We start from the raw sequence: 13,509 nt of genomic DNA, 5'->3' as shown, positions 1-13,509 counted from the left end.
CATTTGACAGTTTCCATCTCTTCTCTGTGAAACTTTCCCCATCTTGTCTTCCTGGTATTTCCTCCATCTAATTCTCTTTCTTCACTAAAGTGACAGCAGCTGAATGAAACGAGGCCTGAACCGTGTCGTCCTCTCATCTCGTCAAGCAGCTCTGCAGTGGAGCCGACCGGCCTGCAGAGGGCGACATCCTGGGCTGATGGAGCTTCAGAACAACTTGAGTTTAGTGAAGATGGAGAATTTAACAGACTTTTAAATTAATTATAATTATTGAATCTGCTGATTATTTAGCTGTTCTGATCATTTAATCAATCAATTATAATTTTTTTATGAATGGAATCATAAAAACAATGAATATTTAAAAAACATTAGAATCATTTTATGTAGTTTAGTCAACTGACAAAGTTCAAAAGTCAACTTATCCCTCCCCCAAGGGACTATTTTAATTAAATTGCGTGTTTTGTCAAAGTAATTGTCCAAAATATGTAATATTTACATTTAATTTACAGTGAAATATAAATTTCAAAATCCTTTAGATTTCGAATTTACAAGATCAACACATTTGAGAAGCCGAAGCCACTGAATCTTAACCAATGACCTGCTGTCAATCAATATTCTACAAATTAATTGATTAAGACATAAATTTGTGAATAACTTGCTTTAATTTTTCTTACCAATACGAACCAGTCACTTTTGTAATTTATTTCTAAAAAGACAAATAAAAAAAAGTTATTTTCTGTTCAACATAATAACTTCTGATAAAGTCCGACCCTATATAAATCCATATAAACACATGTAATTCCACAGGCTGAGACCCTCTGCTGCGTCCACCTGAGGGACACTGTCCTCCACAGCGGCTCATTGCTGCCATCTACAAATCACAGGTGAAACTACACGTGCAACAGTCACGAGCACGTCGGCTTCTGAACGTCAGACGCACAAGACCGTTGATGTGGACTATCTGGGCATTGATCTAAGATACAGATTTAGATGCTATCATATTTAGCTTTGTGATACTAGTTATTGGATCAGTGTATTTACTTTACAAACCTCAGAACCCCCCTCCCCTCCTCTTCTTCTCTCATCTCCCTCCCTCCGTTGCCCAAACTGCATGTTTTTCCATGTGTTACAACCTTTGCTGGAAAACAGAAAAAGAACCGACTCATGAGCAGAGCGACTAATCTGACCCACAAAGCGAAAACCACAGAACATTCCCTGACTCCGAACAAGGAAAGTGCAGACTTGTTTTCCTTGGCACAAGAAAGTCTATTCTTGGGCTAAAGTTCACTCTCGGCAGTTGCGTACAAGGCAGGCCCGCTCTGTACGCCGGGCCTAACCTTTAAAAAACAGGGATTGGCCCGGACGGCGAGCGACTCTGACCGCCGACTATACCAGGCCACCAACGCAGAGCCGTCTCCTCTCGGCTCAATAGGTGGGACGCACGAGCTGATGAGGAGCCAGAGATTGTTCTGCATCTCCTCTTTGGCCAAAAGCACCAGGATTGAGACTCTGAAAGTCAAATTTAAAACAATGGGAAAACATGGCGGCGGCACCACACACACACACACACACACACACACACACACACACACACACACACACACACACACACACACACACACACACACACACACACACACACACACACACACACACACACACACACACACACACAGCTAATGAGTCCTGAGAGACAGAAAACACACTTCAGCGAGGAATGTGATAACTTGGCTGCAGGCGAGACTTTATCCCAGCGAGATACACACTCCGCTGCAAGCGTGCCACCGGCGGCTGATTGGACGGCGGTAATATAAACACCAATCAGAGACAGTGAGCACACGCGGCCAATGGGCTGTTACGGAGACGAGGGCGCTCATCACTCAGAGGGGTCGTGAAAACCAGGTTTCTCCGACACTTTGCATGAAATAAGGGGAAAGTTTGGTTGGTGTTAATGAAGTTTAGATATAGGATGATGAAGCATTGGCAGGAAACAGTGGGTCCAAGCAAACTGCAGCATGCGTCGCACACGTAACAAACGGCTGGATGACACACACACACACAGGGAGTCCAAACAACTGCATCACATTACTAACGAGTTACAATGATTACACAACCACGGCCACAAACTGTAGTAAGCAGTGGTTTCACCGCCTGTTTAGGAAAGCTAAACTGCTGGCCGGCTGCACAATAGCTGCTTTTCGACCCATAAACACATCAACACGTTGAACAAACAGCGGGGGGGCTCTGTGGGGAAACAGCCGTGTTAAATCCTGTGTGTGTGTGTGTGTGTGTGTGTGTGTGTGTGTGTGTGTGTGTGTGTGTGTGTGTGTGTGTGTGTGTGTGTGTGTGTGTGTGTGTGTGTGTGTGTGTGTGTGTGTGTGTGTGTGTGTCTGGCGTGGGAGCTCCTGCACAGACCCGGATGGGGGAGAGACCCGAGGGTAGCGAGGGAGAACGACGTGTAAGACGTTAATGCCATGATGATAAGTCTTTATGGGGAGGAAATCAGATACGGATAATGAAGGACATACGGATGAAGGAAGTCTGTCTCCTCGCTGCAGTGTGTCCTTTTGTCTTCAGAAGACACTGAAAACAATGAAGAGAAACTCACTTCTGCTTCATTAAATATGTGTATTTACTCTCTCTCTTCTTCAAACTCTCTCTCTTCTTCAAACTCTTTCAACGTTTGTGTTTCTTCAACTTCAACTTCAATTAAATTATCCAATTCGAGACCCCAGATTAAATTCCACTAATACAACAATAGCAAAGGGCTCAGATATCTTTGTTCGGAAATTAATCGTTGATGCAAAAGCGATAGAGGACGCCTGTTGTTAACTGTACATCAAAAATATCTGATCAAAATCAATGATCTGTTTAACACACCAACTAAATAAGAAACCTTTACAGGCATCACAGGACACTATGGGAGTATTATTATTATTATTATTATTATTATTATCCTCTGAGGATCAGTATAAGTTCACTTAAGATTTGAACCTCCGAGAAACTCCATAAACTAAATGTTTAGTTGTAGGTAATTAACTGTAAATGTAATGTTCAATTGGAGAAGACAGGTCAGAGTGATGCTGGCCTCAGGGGCCAACACGGAACATGAATTTGCAAATCCACTGTTTACAAATTCAAGTGTCTGCCCCAGTGTTAAGTTTCCAACAGCAACAACTCCAAACTCTAAAGAGCAGAATCCCTTTTCAGTGGAATTGGCTCCAGACCACCACCCTCCCTCAGAAAACACCGGTGAGTAAGTTGTGAGCACCATAACAAACAATCCACCACAGACTAATAAAGAAAACACCGTTTCTTATCTCTTTTATAAAGTCTGCTGGCCGGCTTCCCCCGGGAGTTACGATGATCTTTAGGGACACATCCAACTGATCATCTCCTCTGCTGTTAAAGTCACAAAGAAAACAAAGCCCCCCTCTGTTTTGTTGTGTGTGCTGCTCTTTTGATACTGCAGCTGGTTGTCTAGTGCTCATCCACTAATTCCCTGTCCTCCTCCGCCTCTGCAGCATTAGAAATAACCTTCAGTCTGTTCTGAAGTGATGACTCTGTGCAGCGGAAACCAGCACCCACACACACACCCCAACTCAAACCAGTACTACAACTCCAGCGCCGTGGGTGAGTGAGTGTGATGAACAAGCCGGACTCAGACGGGATGAGACACAGCAGGGGGGGGAGAGAGAGAGTAGCCGGTGTGTGTGTGTGAGGGATCTTTTCCTCTGTGGTGGGACAAACTGGAAATTGCTCCACACCACTGCTGCCAGTAATCCGGCAGGCTCAGCTGTTGGGAGCGGGCAGCATGTGGTGAGCAGCTACCAGAGCCTGGTTTACTGGTGTGGGGACAAATAAACACAGCAGAGCCTTGTGCACAGGTACAGGGATGTTCTGACACTCCCAGTGTGTGTGGCCCGTGGATGATCCCTGTGTGGGAGGTGGGAGCGGAGTCACGGCCTCCGACCACAGAGGATGTGGTCACTCGTTCTCCTACTCTCTTCCTCTTCCTCTTCTGTTTGTCTTTCTTCCTTTGTTGATTATTATTATTCCCACCGTACGGTCGTGATAACTGCGTCGCTCTCAGGATTGTAGGCTGGTCCGCAGTTTTTTTTTTTTTCGGCCAGGCTGAAATCTCTCAACAACCACTGGACCGATTGTGACCCATATTTGTAGTTTGGCAGGAAATGCCTTGACAACCATTGGCTGAACTGTCATCACACATGTTCCTCACCGGATGAAATCTGGTGATGCCCACAACTTTCATCCAGCACCTTTATCAGGTCAAAAGTGTACTCTGGTGTTTATTACATTATCTTCAGCTGTAGTTTGTTTTTACTACTAAGTAATGTTTCAAATATTGAATAATTTAACTATTAAAAGTATTATAAACTGTTTTATAACTTCAATAAAGTATAGTTCATCCATCAGCCTATAAGAACAAAGAAAACTGTTTTAACAAGAATACTCTCTGAATCAAATGAACACATAATAACAGGAGTTGCTTTTATTATGCATTTGCTTCAGTGATCTATAAATCAGTTCATCATCTCAGCATAAACCGATACTAGCCGTCTAGCTAAAGCTGTCCCTCTTTACTCAGGGGCTTTTAAGATCAGAATAAAAACTGAGTTGAACCAAATGTAAAAATGATTCCAATCTGCTCCCAAAATGGATTTGTTGTGTTAAGAAACTGCTACTATTGAAAAGCAGCGAGTCATGTTCACATTACAAATGGCCTTATTATCTGCGATCTGACTAAGCTCTTGGCTCCGTATCCCACCCAAACCACCGTGGAGAAGGAGGATCAGCGCTGCCTGGAGACTCTGTGTCAGATCCCAGTTCGGACGGGTGGGAGGAGGAGGAGGAGGAGGAGGAGGGGGTGGCGGCGCCGCGGGATCTCCTGGGATCACCGCGGAGCTCCGAGACAAAAGGGACATTGTGGCACAGACCGACCCATCCATGAAAACATTACTTCCTGTCCCATCAGCTCCAGCATCCTCCGCACATGAGCCGCTCACTTCCCAGAACTGAACGTCTCTTTTTTAACTGTTTAACCGTTTGCAGCAGCAGAAGTCAGCACCGACCATATTCAGCCTCTGGTGATAAATCGCAGTGGACGCTATTCGCTGAGGTGGCAGCCACGGAGTTTCACACACATTTCAGAATCACAAGCAGAAATATTTGTATTGATCCCGGGGGGGGGGGGGGGAGAAATCGGGTTACGACTTACGATTAGCAGTTAGCTTGTTCTTTCTGAAAAAAAAACTGGCTGTTTTTGCGCAATTGTATATTCTTGAAAGTTGGCATCTGTTTTGCATATTTGTAAGTGGTAGGAATTTTTACATTTCCCGGTACTTTTATTGGGGATGCTGTTGTTGAGGTTGTCTCTGTGTTTTTGTCTCTTTGCAAACACGAACACGTTCCCCCTTGTGGGACAATAAAGAACCTAACCTAGTATTTTACTATATAAGGAGTCTTTCATTGCTGTTGCTCTGTAAGTTACATAGTGTTGCTCTAAAGTGGAAATCCTCTGCTTTTAAACGCTGCTGTTAAATGACCAAACCTCAAATCTTCTATTTTTTTTTAAATACCCTTGAATGTGCCAAAAAGAGAAACTGTCAAAAAAAGAGGCAACAGCTCAAAATCGCCACACGACAATCAAGCACCTCAGACTGAAACCGACATGAAATTAAAAATTAACAGGATAACAAGGTTATAAACCTCTGCCAGGATCAACATCAGATTTCACCAGAAAGCTGTGCATCCGAGGGGAAAGTTCTTCATGTCATAAAAAGTGAAACTACTTTCACTTTGGAGGTTTATTCATTCTCCTGTGGTCTGGTTTCAAATTCACTATGATCCCAGTAGGTTGTTGCTGGTATTCCCCCTCGTCTCCCATGAGCAGCGATTCCAGGGAGAGGGAAGAAATGTGACCATGTTTGTCAGAAAAGATGGAGGTGGTCTTGAATTGAGTGAACACAGCGTGGAAAGACAACAGAACCATGTGGGGTCACACTACCTTGACGTGGCTCTGAGCGCCCAGGTTGTAGATCTCCGTCGGCTTCACCTCGTTGATGATCTTCACCAGACACGTGCTGTCGGTCAGGTCGCCGTAATGCAGCGCCATTTCTGACAAGAGTGGGACAAACACACACACGGATGAGTTCACGTGCAAACTCAGTGATTCACCTCCTCAACCAGGACTTTGCTTTTTCCTTGTTATGAATATATGACATCAAAGTCAAGAGTTTTTTGTTTATCAGAATCTGAAATATCTGAAAAGTTGATGTCTTGTCAAGGCGGTGAGTCAAATACTGCTAAGTTCTACTGAGAGTATAGTTCCTGAGATGTGTTTCTACCGATTGGAGATCTCTTACTAAATAATGTCCGGTAGAAATCTGTCAAACATAGACAAGTATATAAAGAGAGATGTCATTCCAACCCAAAATCCTCTGGACTGCCCCCTGGTGGCTGCACCACCACCTCCTGCATATTAGCAGATGGGACGTGGACTAAACTAAACTATTGACATTTGTCTCCCCCAAAGACGGTTCCTGGTACTTACTGTCTGAAGTGTGTGTGCAGGGGTTCTTGTACAGATGCACAATGCGCCCAGTGTTGAAGGAGCTGGAACGACGCAAAACCCCGTGAACCTGAGAGAGAAGGACACAGGAGAGTTATTCAGGAAAACACTCAAAATGTATCAAATCAATTATATGTGAGGTATCGACAAATATTTTTAGAACTAGACAAAATTCAACTTCAGACATAGAGAATTTGCAGCTGTCAAATAGATTAACTGGCTTTGCTGATCTGAGTGACATATCCAAAACTCTGGAGATGCTGCGACATGTCAAAGTGACATTTTAACCATCGGGCAAACATCTGAAACGGTTTGTTGAAGAATGACATCGTGGCATTTTGAAAAAGAAAATGCAAATCAGGGCGACATATCTGGAATAGTTTGTTGAAGAATGACATTTCAACAGGTTGGGAAGAAAAATTACAGGCCACTTATCTGACAACTAACAAAGGACACTTCCACGTGTCATAGTCACATTCTGACAAGTCAGCCCTGCTTGTTAAATGTTTACAGCTTGTAGGTGTCAGATAGACAAAGTCCACAGATTGAGATATGAATAGAGATTCGTCATGTGAGGGGCGGAGCCTGTGTGGAGCAGCAGGACGCAGGACATGACGTGGAAAGTTGAGATCTTCGTCGGCATCTTCCTTCATGCATGACTCCTCTTTTTCATCCGGAGATATTTGAATTCTTTTAGTTTGTTTTAAATTCATTTTCACATCTGCCTCTTATTACAAACGTCATCAACACGCCCCCCGCTCGCTCACTGTGAGTCGTCTGGATGTTTTCCTGCTGTATTCTCACATGGGCTCACTCTGACATCATCAGAATATCTATTCGGAGTTCAGAGCAGGTCTGAAAGCTGCTTTAAGTGGCCAACTTCATTTTATTACAAGCGTTTTCTTACCTTGTAGATCTCTGGAACTAAAACGTTATTGTGTATTGCAGAAGTTGACACGACGGTGTTGTGTGTCGGTGCTCCTGCTCGCTGTGTGGTTCATGCTGCCTGTGATGTGTGATTTGGACTGTGTGTTCTGGGGGGGGGGGATGTGTGAGGAAGCTCTGCTCGGGGAAGATAACACGACCTGATCCAAGGGGAGTCCATTAGAGGGAGGACGCTGTGCCCTGACCTCACTTCCTTTATTCACTGTGCACTTACTGCCTGTATGTGCGCTCCTCTTTAATGCCTCCCACCCCCCCGCCTCCTGCACATCAGCATCCCCAACCTGGATCCAGTCCACTTCCTGCCTGCTGTCTGAGAATCTGCGGGCTGCGATGAAGGTGTGTGTGTGTCTGTGTGCTTTTCTGCTGCACGTCAAGTCAAGCAGCTACTGTGAGGAAAACACAATGAGCTCCAGTGGCAACATGTTTATCCGAGTGTGTTGAATGTACGGGATCTTCAGGGGGTGTGAAACCACCACGTGAGGCCTCAGCTGATCAGACCCAGCTCGTTAGACCTCGGACGTCCATTGACGGGCTGTTTTTGACCTCACGTTATAATAACAGCTATTTTCCTGTAAATGTTCTGACCTCTGAGCAAAAGGTGAGAAGTTAACAGGCAACACAAAAGGGTCTTATCAGGGTGAGACGTGAGTCAGTCCACATCTGAAGCCGACTGTGGCGGTAAGTCAAGATCCCCCCGGAGCTCCCACACACTGCCGTTGACTTGGAGGCTGCTTATCGGGGGAATGACCGCTCTCTGTGTGTGTCTGTCTGTGTGTGTGTGTGGGCATCCATGAGTGTCTGGATTCATTTGTGTGCGTGTGCACGTGTGTGTCTACGCGTCCAAAGGAAGAGGTTCTCTGTGTTGTTGCAGCTCGTCTGCAGTCGGGGGGGGTTTTCTCACCATGTAGCCTTTATTGATCAGGAACTCAGCGAGGTAGGAGCCATCCTGGAAAGAGAGAAGACAACACAACTTAAAATCTGTTGTTTAAGTTATTTTTCAACATTAAATAACCTAAACTGATGCTTTATTGTGTTGTGCAACAAACAACAAATATAAGGGGGGGACTAAGCCCTTCAAGACTCATTTACTATGTTAAAACAGCAACAAATTATTGCTAATGTAATTAATCGATATGAAATGAGTTCCAGCTGCAAAAGCCCTAATTATTATATTTTAACTCTGCATTAATAGAATATCTTCAGGTCAAAATGTTACAGTACTAAAAAAAATATATTAGTTAACCATTAATGTGTCATATTAGAAAACATTTTTCAAATAATGTAATTTTCATTTGGTTTGGGCCATCACCAAATATTAATTGTATTTAGGCGCTTCCTGCTCTTTGTATTCATAAAAACTGTTCATGTTAATATTGTTCAAAGCATCTTCGCTTTATGTTCAACACAGTTGTTTGTAGAAAAGTGAACTTTGTATATTTTTTAATTCCACAACACATAAATGGACATGAGTGGTCGAATAGGCAGATAAACAAAACAAATGGTGTTAGAAAATAAGTCTAAACTGCACATTGAATTCTGAGGCCTGGGATCATTAAGTGTAACATCCACATGAATCAGGAGCTTTAGGCAGACGTAGTGGCAGTGTGTGTGTATGTGTGTGTGTGTGTGTGTGCGCGCGCGTCTGTGTGTGTGCGCGTGTCTGTGTGTGTGCGTGTGTGTGTGCGTGTGCGTGAGACCGAGCCCTGTCAATAAGGTCTTGTTCCCTTCACCCATGTTACTCCTCGTCTTTTTTCCCTGCTCAGACTTTCCGACCGCACATTCTGGGACACTCTGGAAAATTCCGAACCAGTCATGGCATTCATCGCTCAATCCCCCCCCCCCCCTCGCGTGTACGAACACACACATTTACACGCACACATACACATTTACACGCACGCTAACACTGCCTGCATGCCAGGCCCTACGCTTCCTCAACAGCGGGGCTGGAGGGCCGGGGGACAGAAGACAGAGGAGGGGTAGAGGCTGGATGACACACAGAAACCCACCAGGCAGAGGGGCTCATGTTTTAGGCTTTGCCATCAGAGGCCATACAGATTAGCCGAGTCATATATAAAAGCATTACACACTTTAGCCCTCAGTATTGTTGATTGTGAGTAGAGACCGGCTGATACAGATTTTTAAAAGGTGAATGCCAATATTAGGCAGTAAATGATTTCCGACATATAAATATATTTAAAAATTGGCAATGATTCCCCAAGATGTCGTTATCAAACCCTAATGATACAGAAATGTAATTGAGGGGTTGATATTTTATACTTCAACCATGACGTTTATTATAAATCATTTTAAGAAGAAAGAAAAACACAAATAAAACCAGATATAAAAAGCTTGAATTAAGAAAATAAGATTCAAAAAGTTGTATTTTTACAAAAGTAAATGTGGTCACCCTGTGTTGATGGGCTGGTGTGTAGCAGAAACTAAATCTAAACTCTTGTGTATTCTATTTTTTCATGTCTGCCTGTAATCCAGTGCCACTCGAGGGCTGTAAGCCAACAGGGGCTGTTTTTTATGCCCTTCTGAATTAATTTGGATGAGCTTGAAATGCTCCACAGCTACTGCTTCCCTCCAAAGTCGCACAAATAATAAATGTTTATTAGCTTTACAAATTTATGTCTTATAGTACTACTAAGGTCTCAGATCATTTTCAGCGAATGCAGGTTGGTCGCTGGTGCCCAACCTGTTTTCTGCCTAACCCAGGGAGGGGGTGAGGGGTGGTGGGATGGCACTGGCAGACCCTCGCCCGTCCCCACGGCGTTCAAAGCACCAGCCGGTGTCATGTTTTCCTGCCCCTGTGCCAGGGTCAAAGCGTTCCATGCCAGACCAATATGGAAAACAAGCCTGAAGAGCTGCAGCTCTGTTTCAAAACAAGAAGCTCCTTTGAGGCCGTATTAGCCCATAAACCCTGGCCTCACCTCGCCGTTTCCTGTTATGGGGAGTTGGGCGCTTGGTGGGAGCAAGCGGGGTGGGGGTGCACGCACACACACACACACACACACACACACACACACACACACACAAACTACATGTTCACCTGCCAGGTCAATGCCATACCACAAACTCCCCAAAGACTCATTTTGGCCTTTGACACAATATGATCCCTCTACTACAGCTACACTGAATATGAGCCAAAGGGCCGGTCCAGTGACAGGAGAGTGAAATTTAATTGAAGTATTGGGCAATATTTTTTTCTCATATTTGCAAACTGGTGCTATGAAGCATTAACCAAATCCCTCTTCTTGATGTCAAGGCGTGTTTGCAGAAGTCACGATAGTCTGAGGGGCGGCAAGACTGTAAAAAGGCAACGCATCATCATGAAGTAATGCAGTTAATTGAAATGCATTAAACCAAGTCATTTAATTAACACAATTATCCCCTCACGGTCGTATACCTCCGCCAGCAAGTCACTAGTTTGTCCAGACTCATAATAAACAGACTGTAGTAGAAAGTACAAAATAAAAAAGGCATATAATTTATTCACATGGAGGAAGCACTGAATTGAACAAGTGCAGCTGTGTCAATGGAATTTGTTTAAAGAATCTGCTTCCTCCTCCTTGTCGTCTATTCTTCATCCATTTAAATACAGAAAAGATTAAAATTGAAAGCGAAAAAGCGAAAAGGAGGAAAAACTATTTCTGTCATCGGGTGTCATCATTAGTTCCAATCAACATTCACACCACTCTTATCAGACGGATGTTTTTTAGCATCGTAAATTATGCGCGACTGGGACGACACACGTTTGTCTATTTCTATATTAACGAACAAAAGACAATACCCAATAACCCCCTTATCTAAACTAAATGTTCAAGATTAAAATAGTTAAATAAACAACAAAGTTCAACAGATTATTTTTAAGACAATATATGCAACCTCGTGTGTGTGTGTGTATATATGGACTAACTCCAGCACTATGAGTTTGGTACCCCCTGCTGGTGGAACCGTGAATTAACAAATTACTGGGGGCCTTTACAGACTGAGGGTCAGCTCTGTGACCTCTGACCCCTAATCAGGGTTAGATCACCTTGTGGAAAACACCAGTGACCCACGCAGAGCATAATGTAAAGAGTGCAGCCTGCAGGCATCATGTCTGTATTCATGTAAACACTGAGTTCACGGCCACATGTGCGTTTATTTGTCGTCGTGTTACAAATGAATCACTCTAATGTGCTTCCTTTAGAGCGCAGGCAGAGGCCGGCGCTCTGCTCTTAGGCCTGATGTGCTGTAAAGAAGCTGGAATCACAGTCCACAACACAAACACATTGTACACATGCACTTGCAAAAGCATTAGAATATTCAGTGTGCTGTGTGAAGAGCAGCCTGGAGCTATATCTATATCCGTCCGCTTCGGCAGAGACTTTAAAGAAATATGACCGACATGACAGCGCCCCAAAGGTGAAGCCAAATTATCAGAGTCGCCCCCTGGTGGCTGGCTGCACTAAAGATCATAAATCCCTCCTCCTCCATGTTAGCAGATAGGAAAACGAAGTACACGTTCCGAAAGGGGGTTCCTCTCATTTCAGTTGTTTTGACACTGACGTAAGTGATTGACAGCTGAGATTGACTCACGATTGGTCGAGCGCTTGCATCGGCAGGACCTCGATATCACGGCTCCAGCTTCATTTTAATTACAATGGGAGGAAGTGAAGACTGGTTTACCAAAATGTAATGAGTTATTTATCGTCCCATAATTCATCTTTCAACCAACTTTTGTGGAAACACGTTACGGTTAGAGGGAGGTAATTATGAGATAGTGCATAAACTCCACCACCATTTCTGAGCAGTTCACCTGTAACTTACTTCATTTTCAGTGTCAACTGCAGCTGAACTTTTCACCTCTTCCCGTTTTTTCTACAAGTTACCAGACACAATTTAGAGGAAGAATCCTCCTTGAAGGAGCCATTAGCAACCATTATGAGCAACGGAGGAGATGTGCACACGCATTCTTAGCTTTATGATTATTATTGTTGGCTCTGGTTCAGACTCTGTCCTGTGCTGCTAACTGTGGAGTCGGTGTTTCACTGAGGGAAGTGTATCACGTGCCAACAAAAGGATGAAGGAAAGGGGCTCGTAGGATGAACATCAAAAAGCTCCGGGAGTCGTATCGCAGCACTGCGTTGTTTTCCCAACCAGAGGAGATGAAGAAAGAAGTGTGAACCTCAAAGCCAAAGTAAAGCTTGACTGTCAAACACTGAGGTTGAACCTGTCCTCTCCGTAACCCCGGCTCGTAAAACAGCGGTATCGGCCAGAGCCCCTGCCCGGGTCTGCAGCTCTGCCTTGGCACTCAGGTGGTCTCCCATAACTCTCACCCTCTCACCCCGATACTTCACACTGAGACAGCAGTCAAAGATATTCAGACGGAGCAGCATGCTGCCCTGAAATTTATGAACAGTAGTTAGCCAAGCGATTTACGGCATCACTGTGACCCCGCTGGCCCCGGCGAGTGACTCCTGTGATCGTCTATCCAGATGCCGGCACTGCCGTCGACATGGGCTCTCAGTATTCAACACCAACACCATGACCGACAGAATAAAAATGAATTAACATTGTTATTCCTCGTTTTTTTCTCCTCTTAAAGAGGGCGAGGGGGAGAATGAGCTTCGGAAAAGTCCTGCTCCACAAAAGGAATGTGAGACGCTGAAAATGACTTTCCAAGACCTGCGATAGTTGTGTCTCCACAGGGGGCCGAGGTCTGGAGCGGTCAAATGACGACTTCACCTCAAATCAAGATGGATACTGACAGAATCCCTGCTGCTTATTGGCTCTGATGCAAATGATGACAATGCTTTTCTGCAAGTGCATATGCTACCACAATCTACACACACACACACACACACACACACACACACACACACACACACACACACACACACACACACACACACACACACACACACACACACACACACACACACACACACACACACACACACACACAGGTCATGTTGCTGCCACTTAAG

The 13,509-nt window shown here is 44.4% G+C and overlaps 1 protein-coding gene across 1 annotated transcript in view; it reads right to left on the bottom strand.

Annotated features, from left to right (window-relative positions):
* Positions 1 to 13,509, bottom strand: part of gmds (GDP-mannose 4,6-dehydratase) — a 141,533-nt gene that overhangs the window by 124,065 nt on the left and 3,959 nt on the right. The window contains exons 2-4 of the mRNA XM_034583469.1: positions 8,436 to 8,480; positions 6,572 to 6,659; positions 6,026 to 6,135 (exon numbers count right to left, since the gene is read on the bottom strand). Coding sequence (XP_034439360.1) covers positions 6,026 to 6,135; positions 6,572 to 6,659; positions 8,436 to 8,480 — 243 coding nt within the window. The remainder of the gene's footprint in view (positions 1 to 6,025; positions 6,136 to 6,571; positions 6,660 to 8,435; positions 8,481 to 13,509) is intronic.

This window comes from Hippoglossus hippoglossus, chromosome 4 (assembly GCF_009819705.1).
Source record: "Hippoglossus hippoglossus isolate fHipHip1 chromosome 4, fHipHip1.pri, whole genome shotgun sequence".
In the NCBI taxonomy this organism is placed as follows: domain Eukaryota; kingdom Metazoa; phylum Chordata; class Actinopteri; order Pleuronectiformes; family Pleuronectidae; genus Hippoglossus; species Hippoglossus hippoglossus.
Note: the sequence above shows the minus strand (reverse complement) of the source record. Positions and strands in the feature narration are given on the sequence as shown.